General features: G+C 43.3%; 1 protein-coding gene across 1 annotated transcript in view; it reads right to left on the bottom strand.

Moving 5' to 3' along the window:
* Positions 1 to 24,567, bottom strand: part of RIPOR2 (RHO family interacting cell polarization regulator 2) — a 68,660-nt gene that overhangs the window by 17,718 nt on the left and 26,375 nt on the right. Inside the window, exons 2-13 of the mRNA XM_005419344.2 lie at positions 16,528 to 16,654; positions 15,218 to 15,373; positions 14,506 to 14,584; positions 14,267 to 14,290; positions 13,172 to 13,225; positions 10,190 to 10,339; positions 9,241 to 9,304; positions 5,474 to 5,517; positions 4,101 to 4,226; positions 2,550 to 2,698; positions 1,366 to 1,495; positions 682 to 828 (exon numbers count right to left, since the gene is read on the bottom strand). Coding sequence (XP_005419401.2) covers positions 682 to 828; positions 1,366 to 1,495; positions 2,550 to 2,698; positions 4,101 to 4,226; positions 5,474 to 5,517; positions 9,241 to 9,304; positions 10,190 to 10,339; positions 13,172 to 13,225; positions 14,267 to 14,290; positions 14,506 to 14,584; positions 15,218 to 15,373; positions 16,528 to 16,654 — 1,250 coding nt within the window. The remainder of the gene's footprint in view (positions 1 to 681; positions 829 to 1,365; positions 1,496 to 2,549; positions 2,699 to 4,100; positions 4,227 to 5,473; positions 5,518 to 9,240; positions 9,305 to 10,189; positions 10,340 to 13,171; positions 13,226 to 14,266; positions 14,291 to 14,505; positions 14,585 to 15,217; positions 15,374 to 16,527; positions 16,655 to 24,567) is intronic.

Here is a 24,567-nt window from a genome sequence, read left to right as displayed (position 1 = left end):
CATTTAAAAAGCAAAAACATCATATGCAGACTCCAGACTTATCAGGGCAGATATATATCTATGTTCATCTCTGACTGACATACGGGGAAAAATCACTACAGGAGTCACAACCTGCCTATCCAAGCTACAAACCCTGCTTTGTTATGTGGCCAGCTCATGGAAATGCATGGCACAGATGGAAGGCAACTACTATTTTGCTGACAATTTGCTGGAAAGAACTGCAGGCATCCACATCTTGTTAAGCTTAAGGTTTAAATGTCCAAAACTTAACTTTTTTTTCTAGTATTATTAGCAGCTTTTTTTCCCTAAACATAATCATAGCCAAAGGTCTATTTCTTCTTTCTCTTGACATGTGTATGCTTTTAGCTTCTGAAAGTCATGTTACTAGGTAAATGTAGAGCGTCAGTCAGTGTAGCAGGTGATCTTTAAGAACATTGGTGGCTTGTACTCCTGCCCTGCTCTCTGCCCACAGATAGTTGACTTCTGATCATTATCTCTGTAGAAACCAAGAGGAATTTTGATTTAATGTGAACTGCATGAGCTCATAGTTATGTCCTGCCCTCTAATCAGTCAGCAAAATGAGCAAGTTGCAACAGAGAGCGACACACGAAGCATGCGTGGGAATGGAAATGCCACACAGGAACTGAAAAAATCCTTCACCAAACAAAAACCAGGACTCACATATAGCTCTAGCTCTGCTTTTGGGCTTAGCCTGAGCGATGGCAGGTCACTAAAAGAGCGACTGCGACGAAGCTTGTCAAAGAAAGTGTCTTGAAGAGCATCTAAGATTGTCAACTTTGGCCTGTCTTGCAGGGGATGCAGCCATTTCTTCAACAGTTAAAGCAAAGAGGGTGTGAGGAAGGGCAAGTTAAATGAATGCTTTGCAGCAGAGTACTAAGTTACAGGCATGGGATGTGGCACTTGCAAAGTTAATCTCTGTACAGATGGCCTGATTAAGCATTCAGAATTCAATTCATGCAAAATGTAGGAACACCCTGTGAATATCTTCAGTACAGGGGCAAATTTTATCACAGGATACTTAAAAATACTTGTGCTATAATAGTTGCTTAACTACTGCTGCAAAATGAAAACACATTTTTTAAAGATTATTCAAGCATCACAGCAGTCAGGCAGGAAGGATAGGTATGCATTAATTGGCCACATAGTTTCAAAGATGCCAGGATCATAGTCACCTTCTTTTAGGATTAGCAGCTAGGAATGCACTTGCTTTATAAGTATTTGTAAGAGTAACCTCCTGGTACCAGGGCACAAAAAGCTTAGACATGTAAAGCAGTGAAATGTTTGCAGTGTTTGAACTGCTCTAAGGTTTCTCATTACATAAACACGAAGCCAAGCAGAGCTTACAAAGAATGAGTGGTCCTTGAAGGTTGGTGTTTCAGGAGTGCCTTGGCTGTACATGGACATTCTCCTCTGGAGAGCAGATGCCTTGCTCACATTTCCTGTGGATGGGGTCAAATCTTCAACATCAAAGGGGCTATGGATACACAAGCAAGAGGGGAGAAAATAAAAGGTTGTTAGGCTGAGCAAGATAGACTTTCAGGTCCATAGAAAGCATTTTTGAAAGGGTGGTTTATTAGCACATCAAAACCCAGAGGTAACAAGTTTTTAAACTGAAGTGTTTAAAGAAAATGTTGTTAATTAGACAGCAGTCTCAGTAGTGTGGTTTTTGGTTCTGATAAAAGTGTTCCTCAGAAATAATTTCTGTAGTGTAGTCTGATGTTATTCTTCTCACATGAAAAGTATTCGTGCATTTGAGTTGCCAAGTGTCACACATGCTAATGAGAAAGGTGCTCAACTATTAATAGAGCTGTTGCATTGTAAAGGAAACCAGGAGCTGTTATTGCTGCCTTCATGTTTATTGCATTACAAGAAACATCACACATGATTGCAAAAAGTTAAATGCATCAATGCTTCTTCAGAAATGACATTTACTTATTTCATTAAAATGCAGTGAGAATTGGGTTTGTATCCTTAGGCTACCAGCTCACCTATGCTGACCAATGTGAATAGAAAACACCAAGAGATTTCCCATCACTCTTGTGGTGTATGAAGCCCTTAAAAGCCAGCTTTTCAAGATGGGCCAGTTCCCGAACTTTGCTAAGCTAGTGTAAATCCATAAAATGATTTTTAAAAAATATTAAATATATATAAATATTAAAAATATATAAATTATATATATATGAGCACTCAGTTATATCCCATTTTTAAGCTTTGAAGTAAGCTTTAGGCAATTCTGAGATCTATCATCACTAAACAGTTCCCATAACTTGTAATGTCAGTTCTTACCAAACCTAATTTAACAGCTGAAACTAGGCACAACCCTCTTTACCACAGGAAAAGCAGGCAAACTGTGGCTGACCATGAACTACTTCTCATATACCAAACTTGGGCCACAGTTCCTTCACAATCTTCCTTGGCAGGAAAAATATGGAGAGAACAACCCACATGGATGAACCCTTTTTCTTTGGCTGAAGTTTTACAGTTGACTGATTGATTGACTGACCAACTGACCAAAAAGTTCTACTTACTACCAGGTGATCTCAAGGTTGAGCTTTACTGTGCCAAGGTCATTAATGTCTACTGCAACCACCTGAGGCCGAGCTGCAAACAGGTCTTTTGTCTCACAGGTTACACTTCCCACAAGGATATGAGTAGCAAGCCCTTTAACTTCTGTGACCTGTAAGAGACAAGAACAGGATATTTAGGACCACAAAAGGCATTGCAATCCCTAATCCCAAGATAATAGTTTTAATTGTCTGGCCTGGCCCCTTGTCAAAAAGCTTCTAAAATATTATTGTCTGTTGCATTACTTAAGGAAAAAATCTGGGTGTGGTGGTGGTTTTGTTTTGGTTTTTTTTTTTTTAGGAAATGCATAGTTGCATATGATCATGATTCCATGTTTTCTTTATGTTTTTCATAGGAGTCAGAAGAGGACAACCATACTGGCTCAGACCAAGGGGCTGTCTAGTCTTGTATTTGATCTTTTGCACTAATGATAACCAGTGCCCAAGGGAAGAGTGAGAACAGGGAGGCCATAGTGTGTCTCAGCAGTTGACAAATTCCTGACTGGGAATCTCCTGATGTAACTTGTCTAATTAGTAATTCCCAAGGGAGCTCTCTTCCAGGTATTTCTCTCTTGTAACTCTGAAGCCATGTAATTGTTTGCACCAAGGATGGCCTTTGGTGAGGATTTCCACAGATCTACTGTTGAGGAACCACCTCTGTGTATGTTGTTACAGTACGAGTAGAGCACTATTCATATTTAGAGATACATTTGCCTGCGAATTCAGAGTGACAGTTCCATATGCAGCTCCTACACAAACCAGCCTTTGGCTGTTTGCTTGAAAGTCAGTTCTTGAGCCTTTTATGTGAAAGTGTTTGGACAGAATCCAAAAAGGGAAGAGAATATACACATTAACCTTAATAATACTGGGATTCTTGTGCACTATAAAAAGGGGTTCTCTCCTAACTTTCCACCTTAAACCTGTGTGTTAGATTGAGGAAAGTGACTCACCATGTGTCACAACTTGCCTTCCATTGAAAACCTACTGTCTCACGCATCTGGGATTATTTTGGTTGTGGGTTTTGTAATCACCTCCATGTTTTGTCATAACATCTTTGCAGTGTCTATGAGGGCCATTTCCCCTAAAACTTTCAAGACATTCTTCTGTTTAAGCTTCCTAACCAAGGACATCTGGAATGGTTTCTAGGAGCAATTTCTAGACAGGGATGAGAGAATGGGTATCTCTATGCTGAAGGCTTATGGAAAAGAAAGCATATTGACTTCCAGCCAGGAGAAAACTGGGTTGGGACACTGAGGGCAATGAAGAGATGGAACAGTGATGAAAAGACTCCAGTTTGGGAAGAAAATCTCTCCCACAGCTCTCACAAATGGATTAGTCTTGTAGTATCTAAACTGGACAATACTACAGAACTTTAGTAGGTGTGTCAGAAATACTAATTATGGCTCATTTCTAAAGAGTTTAATGATCTGCTTCTGTGGTTTTTGCTGATGGTGCACAAAAAGGCAGGTTCTTGACTCCTGCCTTGCTTGCAGGCAAAGGATTCAGCATGCATACCTTAATGGAGATCAGTCCCACAATGAGAGGGAGGAAAACCATCTCTTCTCCATCCCAGCTTTGCTTGCCATTCACTTCTATCTTGCCTTTCAGTTTCCAGCGCTGGCGACCATAACGCATGAAAATCTAAAAAAGAAAAATCCTCTCATTTTCTTGAGAAATCTGTTCTCATGATGCACAAGTATCAGAACAGAACTGGGGAAAGAGTCTGAGAAAGGCTGGAAGAGTTAGGTGGTGTAGGTGCTGCCCTTCCACTTCCCATCAAGTCAGAAGGAAAAATCTACTGGAGGATCTCTATCTCTCAGCTCTCCTAATTGCTCCTTTTGGTAGTGGACCCCTCACCCAAGTTTTTAACTTCATGTAACTTGATGACACATAACAAAGCTGCAAGGCTTTTAACCCCATTTACAGGGAAAGTGGCAGGGCAAGGGAGATTTGGGAGGGCAGGATGAAAGCACCAGTGGTCTATCCTAACATCTACAACTTGTTGGATCATCTGCCTTTCCAGGCAGGTGAGCTTTTGGCCGCTCCCCATCAGAGACCTCCCCAGCTGTGAGGTTTTGGCTGTCTGATGACGGAAATGAATGACATCCATAGTGCAGTAACTCAATATGAAGCATCAAGAGCAGGAACACCACTTTGGGCCAGCTGGGAGACACCTGCACCAACTAATTGACCCCACAGAGGAAGCAGGAATCATTTGTCACAGGGAATGAGAGTGGGAACAAATGAATCTATGATCGAGGCAGCTAGGAAGTACTGGGTGGAGGGATCCACTATCAATCCACTGCAAATTTCTTGCAAGGTTAGGTCTGTTCTGGTAGAGCTGGAGGCTTTTATTTTAATCCATCTCTAATTAACACACTCCTGATGATCTCTACTGAAACACTGCAATGACCAGAGATCCTGATGCAGCCTCACAGCAGGTAACATCTGGGTCTCGAGAAATGGTTATTCAGTGTCTTTCTGCCACTTAGCTCTATGATGAAGTAGAACCTATGCATTCAGTAAAGGATGCCTGCAAGGATGTGTTCCATTTGCATGGGATGGGGCATATGCTTTTTTCCAGGGGAATTAGAAACTTTTGTCACAAATAAGATTTTTAAAAGCTAAAACAAAAAAAGTTGAAAGTTCTTCTAACAGCTATCATCCATTCCTCTGAATGCAAAATCCAGGTCTTCTGACAGATGTCCTGACAAAAGCAGACATACAGAGAAGGCAAGGTTTTTCAGAGCACATACGGGAAAAATAATAGCTGCTCAATTGAGGTGCTGATGTGAAAAGGTTTTATTCATCATGACATAAAAAGCAGCAGAGGTATGCCTTCCTTTTGATTCTTTGGCTATTTAATAAACAAACTGATGCAGACATACCTCATACTGATCTCCTGGGCAGAGCCGAGCAAAGCCAGCCAGACCTGAGAAGGAAAGACACAGAGGGGCTGTGGGAGGGCCTGGGCTGCCAAGCGTGGCTGAGCCCAGAAGTGGGGTGCCGTGGGGTGCCCGGAGCCACACTTGGACAGAAGAGATCAACACTCTCCCACAGCCCCCCAGCTGCTGTTTACATACCCCCTCTTACTACTGCCTGTGCACCCTCTGAACCAAGACAACCCACCATCCTAATTTTCTATTTTCTTCTTTTGTATAAAATCCATTGGGCTGTGGTTTCTTGCACATGGAAGATTTATACCTTCCAGCATTTTTCCCTGTTAGAGCCTGAAGTTTCCTTTTCTATAGTAACTACAGAAAAAGGAGAAACACCTTCCTGACATCATCTGGCTTCAGACCCTCAGCTGAGAGCCCCTCCCATGGCGAGGTGTAGGCGAGCTGCTGATCCTCCTGTAGTGCTGCTCAACGCTGTCTGACCGAGCTGCACACTTCAATACAGATCCCTTTTTAGCACATCTTCAGAGAGGCAGAGCAAGCAACAGGGGCTCCTTCTGCTTGGTGTTTCCATAACGTTATCATTCCCATAATAGCTGAGTGTCTTTCAATAGTAAGTGCATCACAAAATATGACTGACATCTGTAATACCAGATTAATTCCATTTTTCCCCAGACCAAGAGAAGTAGCACAGCAAAGCACTTGTGATCTATGTTTTGTTTGGGGTTTTTTAAGGTAGGACATAACAATGCTATTTTTATATCAGCATTGTGCATATGAAATGAAAGTTTGCTGAGGCTCCACACTGAAATCCAAGGGGAATTACCACCCCTCTCCTGGCCTGCTGACCTGCTCTTCCACACGACTTAACTGGTTGTTTTTCCCACAGAGGGAGCTTCTCCTTTCTCACAGATTCCCCTCAGTGTGCAGCCATTGCACTTGTTTTGGTATAAAAACTTACCCAGCTTTGCCTGTGTGAGCCTAAATCTACGCCTCTAGTGTTGCAGTGCCCAAACAAAGTGCCTTGAGGCCACATACAAAGGCTGTGGCAGAGAAAGGGATGCCCCAATGGAACACACAGGGGTGTGTTAAAATCAAGGCAAGTATGAGGAACCCTAGTGCTGCCTGTATTTGCAGGGATGAATTAGTCCTGCTAGCTGTACTGTAGCAGCAACTCAATCCCTGCATGCAGTCATGGGCTGTCCTCATGATCTGCTTATCTGCCTCTGCCATTTCTTTGACCAGAAAATAGTTTTCTTTGCTCATCTTAGTGTTCAGCAGAACAAAGAGGCCCTTGCACAGAGCTCATATTACCAATTCCTTTCTAATTTATTTACTGTTAATAAATAATTTAAGATTACTAGCACTCTACCACCACTTCTCTCTCCCCATCTGCGCTTTTATAAGAGAATTTGATCTCTCCTGGGACACATCACCAAAAGCATGTGAGGAAAATAAAAGGTCCTTTTTTTGCCCAGTGTATGGGGTGGGTGGGTGAGGAAACTCCAGCTTAAAACTCCATATGGATGTTGAAGTCTGTGAACTGTGACTGGCCCAACCAGGCTGGCCAAGTCTTTTCAGCATGATGAAGAGGAGGCTAAATGCTGACTTGACAATAGGGCATAAGTACTTTCATAGGAAACAACACGGGACAGGTGATTACGGGGCTGTGGCAAGGAGGCAGGGCCACCTGGAGCTCATGCAGCACACGCAGCTCTGCTGGTGTGCAGGATGCTGGACTCCTGGCTGCTGGTGGTGGGCTCCATGTAGCAGAGCCACCGGTGTGTCAGGCCAGCAAATTGTTCTCCCTTGAGTGAAACATCTGGGCTTTTCACCTCCTGCTGTCCTGGCTCTTCAAACAGCTATAAGGGCACTTTCCTGTACATCATATCAGGACATGCAGATTCCATACAGGAATTTCCACACTGGGTTTCCCTGGTAAATTTCAACAACTGATTAATCCTGACGAGTTAGCTAAGCCTGCTGGCACATTTATTATCTTGATTCTGAAAAATGATTAGGCTTTTATTTTTCTATAAATATCAGTCATAAAAGCTCTGTGCAGCTCCCCTGCTTCCTGACAGCATTGTGTAGGTTGGCTTGCTTTCAGTGTAAGTGACAGAGGGCACAAAATAAAAATAATTTTCACTGGAATGGCTAGGAACAGATAAGCTTTGGGGAGAGGAATGCTTTGATTTTAAATTAGATCCTAAAGTTAGCTAGATATGCTGCAGTATAACTTGAGGGGGAAACTTGCTGTGTGATCTGCAGGCTTTTTTGCCAGAGCTGCTGCAAGCCTTAGCAATAGCGATGGCTATATTGTCCTATAGGATTCCTATTCCTAGGGAAAACTATCTAGATAGAAATCTCAGATGCCCTAATTAGAGAATACTTAGTATGGCATTTCTCTAATTTGAGCTTCTTTACGTGATGCAAACTCTGTTCAGAAGCAGCTGCTGCTTGTGCTCTGTGCTCTGCTCCCGCACATGAGTGCAGTACCTGACTTCTCTAGAGCCCTTGAGCTCTGACAGAGGATTTGGCATCCAAAAGAGAAGAGGCCAGACCTCTTCAGACAAGACATTTGTGACACTGTGACACCTTCTGCAACATGTCCTGCTGCCAGGAACTGTGCACTGCATTTACAGCAAGTAAAGAAATGCTCCAAGGGAGCTGGAAAATCCCTTTACACACTCTGACACTGCTTCATTCAACATGTCCATGCTATGGTTCTGCTGTGGGCTCTTGTACAGAAATATCTGTCTCAGTCTCTGTGTGTTCATCTAAAACCTGAGGGATGGAGCTAGGAGAACTCCAACATCTGCTGCAATTGTTTTCTCTAACATGAGAGCGCAGAGTAGCTATTTTAATTTAATCTAAGATTAATCTTAATCTTATGCAATGAAATCATAGGAAACAACTGTGACAAGGCAGGCAGAATTAAAACCTGGTATGAGATTGTGACCTCTCAAAACTCCACCAGCAATACTGTGGATGTTTTAAATGGCAAGATATCAAGTGAAGAATTAAGAGTTCATGAATATTTAGATGCTGACTTTGTTTTATAGAACTATTCTCATGCCAGCGACTGAAGATCCAAAAAAGATATCCCCTCCCAATCTCTTCTTTAAGGCATTGAGTCTTAAAGGGATAACAGCATTAGCAATACCTGATGATCCATTGATGCTTCAAGTAAAACTGATTCCATTGTATTCAAACCCATAAACTACCCTTTCATAAAGACAAGGAATAAAATGGAAAGGCAAATGCCATCACAGAGTTATTTAGGAAAACCATCCCCAGCTTTTTGCTTTTTTTACATTTGGTCAAAAATAGTATTGGTCACAATTAGTAAAGAATTTAGAAATAGCTGATGTCAAATTAAAAAGCTATTTTAAATTTTGAGTTCAGCTCCATGGAAATTCAGATAATTTCCCAGTCACCTTCTCAAAGAATTACTGAAAATAGAGGCAAAAATGACAGCAGTCTTTGAAACTGAATTGCTTTGGCTGTTGGGAGGAGTCTTTGTGGGAGGTATTTAGTCTAGAAAACAAAAAGCAGAACCTCAGAAAGTCTGTACGCATTGGTGTTCCTGTTTCTGCAATCCTTTCCAGTGGGCAGGGGTGTGAAGGCTCAGCAATGGGTGAGAAACCCCACCTGTCATAAATGCATGTCACACAGCGCGTCTCAATTCCCTCACCAATGTGTGCAGCAACTGCTACTGTTTCTGAGAAAGAAGGGAAAGGTGAAAAGGCACTTACCTTTCATCTTGATGCAGAACTCCCCCAATAGGTTTTCCAGCTCTGCTTCTATGGTACACATGTTCTGTGTTGGAAAAGAGAACAGTGAGGGCAGACAAAACTACTCTGGGATTTTTTTTAAGGTCTGTTTGTAAGGATAGATTCAAGATATTTTGCAATAAAATCAGTCTCTGAGCCATCCTTCTTGTTTAGCTAGGGCTGGCCCTAAAAATGGCAGCTATGCCTGCTTTTTTTGAGACTGCAACCCTGTGCTTCTCTGCTGCTGCATGCTAATCCTCATGATGGCAAAAGGGAAGCTTTGACCCTTGGAATGTAACCTGCTCACTGTTCTGGTCCTCTCCAGCCAGGACCCGTGCCAACAGCAGCTCTATGGCAAAGTGGCTCCCAGCATGATTTAATCTCTCAAGAAACATGGACTACATTAAGAAAGAAGGCTGTGAGAGACCCTCTCCAGTTCTTCCTTCAGGTTTTGGAAGGTTGTCACAGCTTGTGTGCTGGGAAGTCTGCAACACTATTAGACTTGTTCATCATCTCCTGCCTGCTTAATAAAATAGATTTTGATCACCGCAAGTACAACACACAGGATGCAGCATATGTCTCTAGGCACATCATTTCCAGTCAAGCTGCCATCCCTACATCTGCAGGTGGGAAGGAGGTAGTTGGAGTTTAAGTAGGTTTGGGGCAGATCTATGCTTTTGCTTTGGTGCTGCAGTTCCTAGGTATAACCCTGCTCCCATAGAGTCTAAACTGTTATTTCAAGGAACTCTTTGGGCCCATGTAACTTGTCTTTGTCAGTCATCAGATATTCACCTGAAGAAAAATAAATACTAATTCTTCTTTGATGAGTTTTCTTTTATTTCTGGATGAAACTCTTCCTGAAATTAGTGGCAAAGTTCCCATGGCTTAAAAACAGTGTGAGAGTGAAAAGAATGAACTGATGAGGATGTACCTCTGTGTACTCCTTGTAGCTCCTGTTGATTTCAGTCAAACTCTCTCGAGCTGCTTTGCTGGCAGGAGACATTGCAAAAGCTTGCTTCATTTTGCTGGCACCATCACAGAGACGTCTTTGGATGCAATAGGCTTCATAAAGCTCATCCACCTAGTGGGAACAAAGAAAGTGTGCTGAAAAAAACCCAGAATCCCCAGCAAAACAAAGCCAACACAATGAAGTAATTTGCATTAAAAGAAAACTCAGCCAAACCATTATACCCAATGGAGGGGCTGAGGAAATGAAGCTGTGATAGTGTTACAGTCTGTGGAAAAGAAACACAAGATGAAAGTAACTTCCACTGTAAAAATCTCAATAGAGCAACAGTAGATGCCAGCAATTCACCTGCTTGCCCTGCATGCCTCTAGCATTGCTACTCGTGTTCTCCCCATCGTACCAGTGAGGCAGGAAAGCAGCCAGCTTCTCAGACATCTCGCTGTGGAAGAGCTCTTTAAAGGGCAACTGCAACACTGCCCACACTGCCAAATGCAACTGGAACTGGTAAATGGCACATTTAGCAGGGTCAGCAGTGGCTCTGGTTCCCTAATATCAGCCATGGATCAAGGCTGTTGCAATATTTGACTAATATTGGAAGTTGGGAGTGATATTTTGCACTCTTACTGTCCATCCTCCAGAAACTGGGAGTCATACTAGGAATCAGCACAAGTAAAGCGCTTACAAACAGCTGATGTCAAGTTAAAACAGTATTTTGAACTTCAACCCCCCCAGACACATCTAGTCATTTTTTTTTATGCTCCCTTGACATAACTCAGGGACCCAACATATTGTAAGTGCTCTGAAGATTTGCATAGTCACACACAGTTTGAAGTCACATATTGTAAGTGCTCTGAAGATTTGCAAAGCATAGTCACACACAGTTTGAAGTCTCACCTGGATCTAGATTCAGAGGAGCAATGGATTTACACACCTCGTGCTTTGGTTTCCCTTTTTCTTCTAATCCCTGTACTGAACGCACACATTTACTCTGAGTAATATATGTACATATATACTCCAGCTATATATAGTGGTTTTTTATTTTTATAAACTAAATCTGCCAGATACAGAAGATGGGTTTTCTAACCTGACTATCAGAGTAAGGAGAAGGACAGGAACAGAAGAAGTGTCTCTTCTTTCTGCTTCTAACATCCCTCCAGAAACAGGATCATATTTGGGTTTTACCTAAAATAACTCTTTCCATTGTTATCTCTGAAATCAAGAGGTCACTCTGTGTCCCACAGTGCTCCTGCTGAGCAATGGATTTTTATGGCATAATTTCTCTCTATGAAAGCATCCAGCACCTTGGCTTCATCAGTCTGTGACTCTGTGTGCTGCATTAGAGATGAGCCTGATGTGACAACCCAGGCATGTTTCAAATCCCATTTTCCAAGCCTGCTTAACCTCTATAATTTGTTTGGAACAGGGCTTGTCTTCCTGATGGCTTCAAAGCCTTGGGTCAATTTTTACAAGGCTACCTTGGATAACTGGTGGCTGAAGCCTCTGACCTGAGGGCACCCTACCCAAAACAGGGAATGCTTTACAAAGTGAAAGAGTTCAGCATAAATTAATGAAGACACAGGTAGCATCTTACCATTTTGAAGTTACAAAAAAAGCTTCCTGCACTCATACTCACTCCCATTTCTCTTGCTAGCCAGCAAGCTAAAGACAGCTACTATAAATAACTGTCACTTGGTATTTACTTCTGACATTGGAGTGGAGCCTTGGTCTGGGACTGATAATCCTGCTCCTGCCCATGTGAGTGTAGCTAGGACGTGCTCATCTGCTCCCCAAGTATGTGGGATCTGCTGTGGTGCACTCCATTTTCCTTGTTTTCCTTCCTTTACAGAGCAGTGGCAGGTAAAAGACAGAGGGCATCTCTGTGTCCCTGATTAAATACTGCTGAAAAAACCTTTTCTGTCATTAGAAACAAAGATGTTCCTCCACCTGCCCAAGCCTGTGGGCTTTAATGCCACACACTTGGTTCCTTTTGTCTCTGTTGCCATGGGTTACAGAGAACGAACTCAGTAGTTGGCAAGCCTGAGTAACACTGACCAGCGTTACCTCTTGCGTTTGGTGCTTTTCACTCTTATTATAAACCCAGAAACCATTAGCTCTGAGCAGGTTGAAGTGGGAAGGATTTGAATGGAAATGTTCTTCAAGTACTAATTTTTGTTATTCATGTTGCCAGCAAGGGAGTAGGTGGCTTGGGGAACAAAATCTCAGTCCATCGCTTCATGATTTATATTTTTATTTTCTGCTCCAAGAGTAAGAGGACTGAAATTAAAAGGTTTGGATAGGTTGTCATAATTACAGGACTTAAAGCTGCACAAATGCTTTTTAAATGACTCTCAAAAGACATTTCATCTGTCAAAAATAATTCATTCCTTTGTCAGGCTCAAAAAAGCAACTAATCACTAGCAGATATGTTTATAAGTAAGAGAATACACGCCATGGATTTCACCCAGCTCTAAAATGTATTAGTGTAAATCACAAGTACCTGCACCGATATTCTCACCGATGCATTCAAGTGGATGTGGGCCCCAAACCATGCAGCAAAAGCATTAGCAGTGAAATCCAGTAATAAATCCAAACTAGCTGCTGTGTGTGCTAGAGATAACTGCTGAATTAAATTACCTTCAGATGCAACTCTCCTTCTACCTCAAGTCTGACAATAAGCATGCTGTGAGATAGATTTTCCCCAGCAGGTCTCCAACCCAATGTTCTCTCTGTACCTAAAAGTATGTGGGAGTGTCTTGGGGCATAGCTGGACTTTGGGGTCTATGTGGAAACCCTTTCTTTGGCTCTGATCACCAGCCTATCATGGAAAAAACAGCCAATCTGGGAGTGGCCTCCCCAGCAAAAAGGGGTAGCAGGAGGCCAAGGGTTTGCTTCCTCAATAATATAGGAACAGATGCAGAAGAAAGATGATAGGAGAGAGCTGATTACCTTGCTAATGTGGAACTCCAGCCTTCTCATGTATCTCTCAACTGCTTTGATTTGCTGAAAGAAAGGAAAAGGCAGAGGTGAGGCACCTTTAAATAAATCAGTAAGCCACTGCTATGCTAGCTCTGCTAGTCCTCATGCATCTGAGATACTCCTCCTTAAAACACACAGGATTTCCATGACCATGAATCCAGAATCAGTTGTCCCACCCTATTACTGTTAAGCTGCTGCTGACAATGGAGCTCCTTTACTCCTTTACCTAATGTATATTTTTAAATAAGAGTTTTTATTTGATGGGATCTCTCTAGGTTTTCTGAATTATAAAAAAAAACCAAACAAACAAAAAAACACCCAACCAAACAAAAAAAAAAACCTAAGAAAGCACAGCTTTTTTAAGTTAAAAAGTAATGTTTTCAATACTTTGAAATCCCATATTAATATTGATCAAGCTTTGCATTTCAAGATCCATTGTCTTCCTTAGCAAGCTCGTTTTGAGAATAAACTCAAGCTTGGCATTTTGACTGAAAAAAAAAGTCAGACCTTTTCAGGAAATGTTTTTGAAATATTTCTTTCACCCAAATTTTCCTGCAGGGAAAATGTATTTTCAATTTTTCTTTCTTCAGAACTCGCAGGAGAAGGAATGAACTGGGGCTTGACCTGGATTCCCCCCAGCCCCCTGCGCACTGCTATCAGCCCCCATCTGACTGGGGGCTGGCTAAGAGAATTTGCACAAAGGAATGGATTTAATGGCTGTCAGCTGACAGAAAAAGGAAGTCTCTCCTCTGCTTGCTTCCTTCCTTCCTTGCCTGGGAGGGGTCTGTCTCTCTGTCTGTGCCCATCCCAGAGCCAGTCTGACCTGGCAGACCTCAGAAAAAGGGTTGGTGGGATACGTTTGATGCCAGATCAGTGAGCACACTGTGTTTGATGCTGCATTAGTGGGCAATACCAAAGTCCTGGGAAGAGGAGGGGAGTGGGACTTCTTCCTTTGAAAATGCAGGTGTTGGCATGGCCAGCAGATCCCTCTAAGAAAGGTTTCCATGTACACTGTATGGATATTAATGCTTCCCTGCAAAATGGGTGTTGAAGGGAGTAGCATACCTTATCTAAATCGTACAGGACTCCCTGCAACAGAGAACACAAAACTGATTAATTTTGCAACACAACAGCACCATGAGAAAGTATTTTATGACACTCAACAGAAATCACAAACAAGACAATGGCTAGAAGGGAAGAAGAGCATCAGTGCAAATTCCCTGTATCCCACACCCATCCCTTGGCTGCTCCAGCACCTCATGAAGGCCACTGTACATCTACACATGAAAAAGCATGGCACGTACCAGGCGTGAGTTTCTTTTCATGTCTTTTAACTGAGCAGTCAGCTTATCCAGCTCTGTCTGGTGAACTTCCAGATACTCACTGCAAAGACAAACCAGAGAACGATGCATGAGCTCTGCAGCACATACCAAGCTGGCTGATGACCATCCTAAAAGAAAATCCGCCTGACAAATGGCTTTCCTCACTGGATGTGTTTACAGACAAAATACTCATTTATGTTGATTTGTCCTAAAAGCAGCTCCCTGATGCCTTTTTGGGAATAAATAGGAGCCCACTTATTTAACTGTGTAAGGGCTTAATGTTCTCTTTACACTGAACAACCAGTTTCAAGTAAGCTAATCTGCTGCTCAGTTTATGGGCTGGTGCCTTCCAGTCGCTGCGCCTGTATCTGGCTGATTAAAGCCCTGTTATCATCTGGGATGTTATCTGAAAGGCAATACAAGCCTTTGATAGGACTCTAGGAAACTCAGAGGGAAAAAAACTCTGATGTTGAAATCCCAGACTTTGGGAGCTTTTCTCAAAATGTGAATGGAAATGGGATTCTGCCTCCTGTATTCCTGTTTCCCATACAAATATTTTAGATACTAAGTGTTGCAATCCAGACTTCAAGAGGTGTAGGTTCGTCTCTTATGAGGAAGGGTCCCTGTTTTGGTTTCTCTAGGCTCTAAAATGTCAAAGAAAGCTTCAGTCAACAAGCAGGATAAAAGCTCTTACTCCAGGCCACTCTTCAGGGCTCGGTAAACCTCTTCCATCCTTTTAGGCTGGGGTTCCTTGGGCGTGGTGCTGTTCTTATGGCCCAAATTATGCATTTTCTTCACCTTTGCTTGGGGCTTCTTGAGTGCTGAGGAATTTTCAATAAAGGAGTTACACCTGCAAAATGAACATCAAAGAAGAAGAAATCCCTATAAATCATAGAAATCTCAAAGGAGTTTAGCTTGAAGAAATCTTCTGATATTATCTCTGCTAGCAAAAAATTAATGTGCTTCTGTGCCTGCCAGTTAAAGGTCTGCATTTCTTTATGGGTTAAAAATCTGAGCAGCCTGGGATATTTGCTTCCCAAGACATAAGTGCTTGTCTGGAAATGCAAGGCTGAGTCTGAGGCTCATCAGACATTTCTCTGTCTTACACTATGCCCGTCCTAACTCACATTAGAGAGCCCATGAGAGAGCTGAGCTACATCCAGATGCTAAACAGAAAGGGGAGCCCAGATAATCTCAGGTGTAAAGCCTGCAGGTCCTAAGGAAGATTGGGATTTGATTAAGAGAGTTTCTGGAGAACAGCATCACACCACTGGTCCTGAGTATGGAGTGTATGGCAAAGTGAGGACAGTTGTGCTGCACACAGGTGCCTCTTTGGGGACTTTGCTGGTGGGTAGGTCAGCATCTAACAACCATCATGGACTTGGGCTGACAGTGGGAGCCCCTTTGGCTGCTGTTACTCCTCAGTTGCTAACTGGTGGTCTGGCACTGGGAGACTACACAAGTAAAAATCAATTGTAAAGTAGCCTCTGGGAGCATCCAGGACTGCGTGGCTTGGACATGCCTGATTCAAAGCCCTAGGTCCTGTGTGTAGCTAAGGGGCAGTGCACTGACAGGCTACACAGCCAAGCTCAGGGAAACAGCTTTCTTTTGGATTTGTAGTGGTGCAGCAATGAGAAAACTCTCTTTTAGGCAGCAGTGGTCTTAAACAGGAGGTGATGGCAAGTGTATCATGTGCAGTGTTCCTGCACATTTCACATGTTGAAAAGATCACTGCATAAGTTAAAACTGTTCTCTGAAATTCTCTCACAGCTCTGAGGCATGTGAGGAAGCCCTGCATTAATGGGGGAGAGGCAAACAGGCCGAGGGTAACACCTTAGTTATACAAAAAATATATAGAGACATTTTAGCCTAGGACATTTTATTTGGCAGAGAGTCAGAAAGATAGAAGTCCTCTCTCACCTCCTTTCCCCTTTCATCCCCTAAAGCCCAGAACTCCCTTACAGCCTGATTTTGAAATTCCCCTTAGAGAGCAAGGGCACTTGCCTGGACCGTCTTTCCTGAAGCCCGCTGAAGCCAGCGAAGGACTGACTTCTAATAATCCCATTAGGACCTCCTGGGGAGAATGAATGTGATCCTATTGACATGATGTCAGGGAGCCTTGGAGATATTCCTGAAAAACAACAGAAAACATGTCAGTGAGGGTGGAATTACAGTAAAAGGCAGGCAGTGAGGCCAGACAGCCTGGTGTCCATCCGTGACATTAAGGGGTACCTGAACCCCATGAAGGGCTGCAAACCAGGGCACAAATCTGTTTGCATTTCCAAATCATCTCCACTCAAGACCAAAACAATCCTTTTTTAACTTCTGACTTCCAGCCCAGGGTCTACTGAAAAATGTATCAGAGACACAAAGAGGGTCCATATGTGGGACTAGAAACCAGATACTTCAATGTGATAATCCCAATGCCATCCCCAATTTCTGCTGTGCCTAGCATGCTTCACCCCCAGCCCCAGCGTCCCCATCTATCCTGGGAAGTATTATGGGAGCGTGCAGAGCTCTTGGAGGTACTCACCGTCACTGCAAAGTGTGATTATACACAGTAATAATTTTAAAAAGGATTGATACATCATGAACACCCTGCAGCTCCCCTTTGATCCTTGCTCCCATGGCTGCTCAGCCCAGGGGCTGCTGAGAAGGAAGACACAGCGGCTGTATGTGCAGCCATGACATGCCGTGATGAGAGGGATGCCCTCCACTGTGAAGAGAGAGGAGTAAACAAGCTCCAGGCACTGTATGTTCTGCATTTCACATGTCTGGGGGGGGCTCAGCAGGGAGGAAGCCCTTGCCCTCTGTGTGCTCATTTCCAATGCCCAGCTTGGCATCTGCACTAAACTAGGATGATTTCAATCCATCCACAAATAAATAGCAGCGAAGTGCTACGGTTCACAGCAACTCTGTCTGCTGCCACAAGGGAAAAGGGGGACGCCTTTGTCTTCCTTTTCTCCTTAATCCACTGTTTTTCTTGTCTCTGTCCTCGCCAGACAATTAAATTGATTTTTCTGCTGGCTTGGTTTTGTGCTGCTCTGGTAAGAGGAGTGGCCTCACCAATTTGTGAGGAGCACCATGGCCAACACAGGCCAGGCAGCAGGGCAGGGAGCAGTAGGAAAACGGGGATGCTGGAGAAGAGGGAGCTGGTCAGTGGGTGCTGCCAGACACAGCTCCCCCATCCTGCAGGACCCATCCTCTCACTGCCTCCATCCTTCCTGGGATGTCAGTTCAGCTGTTGACACCACTGGGCTGTGAAATGGACTGAGAAACTAGGCCAGCTTAAAAATAACCTGACAGGAAATGAAAAAGAGGAGTTTCAGCAGTTCTTTTCCATCTATTTTAAAAGCTGGATCCAGCCTGCCCCATGGCCCCAGTTTATTTCACTCCAGTAGCTTGGCTGAGGGATGAGCTTGGTAATGAAGCAGGGTGGTATGGCAGGGGCTGGAGCTGCCTGCAGTCAGTGGAGCTGATGCTCTGTGAAACTCTGACCTACAGGGCTGAAGGGGTGACAGCAAGTCTAAACCACCCTCTCATCCCCACAGGTCAGGAATGACTGCGAGTGCCCAATGAAACAGCCATTTGTGAAAGCCAGACATCTACCCTGTGAGCCTTCACAACTGAACATATTTATTAATGATAAGCACCAGAGCTACGTGGTGCTTGCATGGCAAACATTCACTGCAGAAAGCAAATATGTGGGGAAACATTGTGCACTGCTCAGTTATATTTAATTTGGAGCATTAAACTGGGCAAATATTCTTTGGGGTGGCAATGGGTGCCATGGCAAACTACTGTTTCTCTTTGGAGGAGACTGCATTGCCTAAGGAGCAGCTTTGTCAGGAATATTTCTGCAAGAACTCTGCCAGAAACATTTCTTCCAGTCCCAGCACCGCCAGCGCTACTGCTAATGAGACATTTTCTCTATTGCGCATCTTCCTGTTTTGGAAGTGAGGGTGTTCACCTGACTGAATAGCCTCAGAAATACCACACGGGGTGCAGTCAAAGACAGTTTTCTCTCCTCCCCTGTGGTCAGCAGGCAATGATACTTCACCATTCACGTCCCTGCCTAGCCCAGAGGCAGTCTGCTCAGCTCAGGGCTCAGAGAGTTTAACCACAGCAAGGATAAACCCCTGGGACACAGAAGCTGCTCTCGGGCAGACCAGGACCATGAGGAGCTGTATTGGGCAGAAACCCACGGAAAGAGGAGAGCATGGAGGGGCAGAGAGGTTCTGGAGCTGCTGCTTCTCACAAACTCAGAAGATACCACAGTGAGGATGCACTTTGGCTAACTCACACAGGGATAAACATGCTCCAGCCACAGCTGGAGGTACTTGAATCTTTGCTCACTGAGAGCCCAAATTTGGCTCTGTACTCACCCCCACGTGTAAGGCTCTCTGCACACCTCTGCAGGGCTGAGCTGCGCTCAGCCTTGCTGATACCTGGCACAGCACTTGCCAGAAGGCATTTTGCAGCTTCTAGGGTCAAACCTCACACCCCTATAGATAGTAGAGTTTCCCTGTGCCAGTTTATGCCTAACAGTTCAAACTCCACAGAGAGCCACCTCCTGCGAGACAGAGCGGAAACCACCCGATCACAGTACTCTGGGGGCTGCACAGCAAGTTCCCTTTGGGTTTGCAAATAACCTTTAGACAATTAAGCTGCAATCTGCATGCTTCCATACAAGGATTTGCATTAAAAATCTGGTCCAGAGTGCCAAGGACCAGAAAGAAAATCTCCTGCAAGTGTTCAGTACTTGCACAGCTTGACAGGATGATTAACACACACACCCTGACAACATCTGGAGACCTAGGAGGAGCTAAACAACACTGACAGTCAGAGGAGATTTAGCAGCATAAACATCAACCATCCCTCAAAAAATAAGAGAGATAAAACAAAACTCGAAGTTGGGCGCTAATAACAACCACACTGGCTTTGAAAAGGGCTTTAGATTCACAACTGTTGCAAAAATGCTAGCATCTTCTGCATGATGTCTCTTCTCTATTAATATGATCAGAACACTAATGGCTTTCACTCTGAACAGAATCTTAGTGTCCAAATTTGACTGTGCAGAAACACTGGAACTGTTTTGATTTTCTTTTCCTTTGGGCAAACTTAAAAAATAAATAATCTTGAAAAGGAATGTACTTATTTATTTTCTTTATTTTGCTCAAGCACTCAGATGGCTTTGAAAGGCTTTAGTAGCTAAGACTATCCCCAAGATACTAGAAAAAATGTGCAAGAAGTGCAATTGAAATGCAAATTGAAGACCTGCCTGGAGCTACTTTTGCTTTGCTTTTGCATAAAATGGTCAGAACTCAGAGCCCAGATAGGCTTGTGGCCTCTCCCTATATATTATATATAATCTTGGTGAATAATGTATGTTTAATTTCTGTACAGAAGAAAACTGAGATAAAAGGAGGTAGTAGTAGGAACTGGTGAAATCTCCCAGTTCTGTTCAGTTATTTTCCATTGGTCAGGTTAAAGGTTGACTCTATTGCACCAACACCATCTGTTCTTAAGATTTAAACTAATATTCGTAACATGACATTTCAGACACTTCCAACCAATCTCAGAAAATTGCATCAGCCCCTCGGCCCAGATTCCCAGAGACAATGGCTGCATATGGGCACCGCATTGATGGATTATTAATTGTTATGAATAACATTAATGATATCCATCTTGCAAACACTTTGAGTGATAAATTTCTGTTATGTTGTTGTGATACCCTCTGTTGAGAGGCATTTCTTCTCCTGCCTCTTAGACCATTCACAGGTCTCTCTGCTACCAACTACATAAACCTACCTCTGAATTTAATAATACAGCTGTATCCTGATGATACGCTTGGGTACAGTTGCTAGTACAATTTCAGCAAGGCTCAGCCCCTGAGGGCTCACCCAGATCTCTTACTGACCTGATGGGTATCCCCACAGCTGAACACTGCTAAGGGCATTCTGGTGCTATGCCAAGGGAGCGATCAAGTTTCTCAGTCTACATTTAGCAGTTAATGTGATATAATGCTACTGTCTTCTACATGCAATATAAATATTGCTCTCAATATAATGCAAGTTGCACATCCAAAATGATATTAAATGCTTCTGTGATTTGAGAGGTCCACTTCAGCAGTGGATATAATGACTACACTTACACTTTTAAATCTATATAGTTAATGAACCAGGGATGTTCCATTTCAAAAAGACAGCAGTCTCCTTACTGCTAATATAAGCATGCCCTGTGTAGAAGTATAATTAATATAATTAGTACTGCCCATGCTAAGTGCACAGCAGTTGAATGATGAGCCCATCAGTGAGTCAAGGGATAAGGTGAAATCCTATCAGTACTCCTCTGCCCTCTTTGCTGACAGCTTGCAGCACAGAATGGCAGATAATTGATGATGTGTCTGTCCCCAGGGAAATGAAAGTCCCCTCTCTCAGCTCTTCTTTCAGTCTGGAAATGGGGAAGCAGCTGAGCCTGAGCTAATGAGTAGGGAAGGGACAATCACTTTCGCAGGGCTGCCCTCTCTTCATCACCCTCAGCATAGACCTCTACCTCCCACAGTGCCAAAATATTTGATAAACAGTATTTGGTTCAAGCTAAGAGGGGAAATTCAGGCTGAAACATATTTGCTAAATCTAGTCTAACTTTTGCACAGCCTTTTTTTCTTTGCTTCTTCCCCATGACCAGTTTGGAGATGGTATTTTTTGCTCACCACATGACGAGGGGAAGTTGGTTTTGCTAGACATGTGCTAACAACCATGCAAAGCTGCAATATACAGTGGTGAGGGTGCCCTTGATTCCTCCTGTTCTCCCTGTGTAGCAGCTGCAGTTATGGCTCCAGGTCTAGAATTTGCTGTAAGGGGTAAGGGAGCTGTCTGCAGCTAAGGCTTTGAGGACACTTTGGGAGTATGTATAATTGCTGATTAAATGGGAATGTGGGATAGGGCTGAGTGACTGAAAGCATCCTTGATCATCCTTTCTTCCTATATTATTCTCTTGTGTGACACATGGTTCAAGTCCGTTCTGGATCTAAGGAGAGGTAATCCCTGCAGTGAGATGGTTTGTATGTTATCTATGATGGTCTGCAGACTGCCTGTTAAAAATCAAGTGATAATTATCTAGGTTAAGGCGAGCTGAGGGGGTCCACTAACTAATGTGACTGGATGGCTACAAAAGTCAACCAATTCTGTCTGGGGTGCTAGGAACATTTCTTACCTGCAAACCTGGGGTATGTCCGACAAATGAGCCAATATCTTTGTGACTAATGAAAGAAAAGAACATTTTCCTCTCTCATCTATGCCAAGGTCTATATTCTGCCTATTGGGAGGGCTGGCCTACAAAGGAGAAAAACTTTTAAATGCAATGAGATGACATTTAGGACCATGCATCTCTCCAAAAGACAACCACAATAAGGGAAGGAACTGTTATGCCCTAGTAGTCATGTCATACTCCAAAACAGCCAAATCTTTCTGCTTTGCACTCATAAGCCCAAAGAACAAAATGAAATTCTAAACTTACACACGCTCAGCTCAGCGCCAAGCTCATTCAGTCCACCCTCAATTCATGCTGCTTGCTTTTGTAGCCTAAGTCTAGTAATTTTTAATATTCCTTTTCCAATTTCTTCCTTCTGATTTAGCTGAATCACTTTGGCAATACAAGGCCAGCATGGCCAGTAGCCCAAATTACCGCCTGGAATTTATGATTTCCATGTTCCCTAGGCTCCTAGAAGGTACAGAGGCATGCATCTTGGATGAGAAAGTAGACATCCTTTTGGGTTTTTAAACATAAAAATTTGACAGTGCTATGTGGATAAGAGTGCTCAGGAGCATTATAAAAACTTTCACAAGAAATTTAATTCTTGCACAAGAGGTTTTACACTTTCAGGACAAAAACTCTTAAGCTTGGGTGAGCAGGCTCATAATTTCTGTCTGTGTACAGGTGGAAGCACCTGTAGAAAGGTGTCTTTTGTTGGTCACTCGATTACACAAATCAACCTTCATGGCACATTTTATGCTCCCAGTGACTGGGCTGCTCCTCCCTTGTGCAGGGCAGCATTTGCTAGAACTGTACAGACATGAGAGCTCCATCTCCAAGAACTATTCTTGGTTGCCAGAATCATGTGCATTTGTTCCACCCAAGTCCAAGGCTTAGAGATATTCCTAAATAGTAGCATATGGCTGCACCGACAGGCATGCTTCCCAAGCCTACATCAGCCGGTGAAAGGCCAGCACACCCGTGAGCTCCACGCATTAATTTTAGCATACAGAACGAGCCATGTGGGCTTCCCCACGCGGCTGAAGAGCAGTGCTGCACAGAGAAGGAGCTGCAGCTGAGATGGAGCCCCCTCCTTCAAACAAGATGTGGGAGCACATGGGACTCACTTGGGTGGGCACCAAAGCCATTGGCAGCCACAGCACAGGAAGAGAAACTTCTGCCCCGTCTCTTGCAGCAACAAGAATCTTTGCTGAGCCCACTGCAGCTCATCCTGCTCTCCCCGAGGCGGTCTCTGCCCTCACCATGGACATCCTCAGCATTGACTATCCAGCAGGATCTCTCTGAAGGCTTGAGCACACTTCTCACTGACGACTTTATGTCCATCAGGGACACCCACAGTGATTCTTGTATTAGCTGTATTTCAATACCTTCAGTTCAGGTGGATTCTGTTCTTGCAATGTACAAAGAAATGTTTATGCAACTGATGCGTCTTTTATAGCTCTTAAGCCCCCAGCTGGGAGCTTTACTTTTTCATGCAGAAATCCCTGCAAGTGAACACAAGCTGCCATTACCTGTTTCTAATAAATGAAAATGTAGTATTTCAGTACCAAATTTCAGCTTTTGTTTCAAATTGTAACAAGCCTTAGGAAAAAGGCTTGTACTTTATGGCCTCATTTCTGTAAGAACATTTTAAACGTTGCATGTAAGGGCATTTTCAATTCAAATGCTAGCTCATCACTAGACATCCTGACCAGAAATACAAATTGTCTACCATCTGTAACAGCCCACGTTGTTCTTCTGCTCCTCCTACCCAAACCAGATGATGTACATGAACCTTTTTATTGCAAAAAAGCAACAGTAATAGTAAGAAGAAAGCTAACAGCCCAGGTGAAGAGCAAAATGGTAAAGTAGATATGGCTGTAAGTGCATAGAACCTGAATAGCTGATGCTCCCACTGCAATATATTAGCTCCATATATTCAGTAAGTTATCTCTCACACCAGTCTAGGTTCCAAAGTAAGTGTGAGGACTTTGCATTTCATTTTATGTTTATTGTAAAACATGCCTTTGGCTCTAATTCTCATCACCTCACTAGAACACAGAAATAAGGATTGGCAGTGGCTAAGGTGAAAGCAGCACTCTTTTTGTCTCATACCACAGTTAGCCTTCTTCCTCCCCTTTTTGCAGCAACTCCTTCACCAGAGCTCTCAGTGCAATGCCCCCATTTCTCTCTTTTTGTTGCCAGGGAGCCTCTGCTTAACCTCCCTTCAGAGAAAAGACCTTCCCCCTTAGTATAGTTGAAAACCTAAGGAGAGGGAAATGCAAATGAGTCATTTCACTGTAATAAACCCAAGGAAAATAAACTTGATCCTAAATGGCTCCGCACACAACAGATGGGTTCGTGGCAGCTGACCTCCTTTTTTTTTTTCAGTTCCAACATTTATCTCACACTGGTGGCTGGGGTGAGCATGCGCAGGAGCCCACATGAAGCCCTCCCTAATCTTGCTCCCTACATCATTACAGACATAGAGCAATCATATTCAGCTTGCATTAGCATAAATAAGCAAAATTTGATCTTGTACTTATGAGTGTGGCTGAGGGATCAGAATCTGACCATCTAATTACATTTGACATTCATTTATCTCAAACCCACCCCAGTATGCAGAATTATCTTTAATTAGAAGTCAACTCCAATTCTACTCATCACTGATAATTCTTTATGTCAATGTAAGATTTAATTAAAAACAAAGTCCCACTGCCATTCAAGTGCTGGCAAATAATCTAAAGAAAAAGCACTTCTGAAACCCAACCGAGAACAATCCTCTCA

The sequence above is a fragment of the Geospiza fortis genome, unplaced genomic scaffold (assembly GCF_000277835.1).
Source record: "Geospiza fortis unplaced genomic scaffold, GeoFor_1.0 scaffold206, whole genome shotgun sequence".
Taxonomy (NCBI): domain Eukaryota; kingdom Metazoa; phylum Chordata; class Aves; order Passeriformes; family Thraupidae; genus Geospiza; species Geospiza fortis.
Note: the sequence above shows the minus strand (reverse complement) of the source record. Positions and strands in the feature narration are given on the sequence as shown.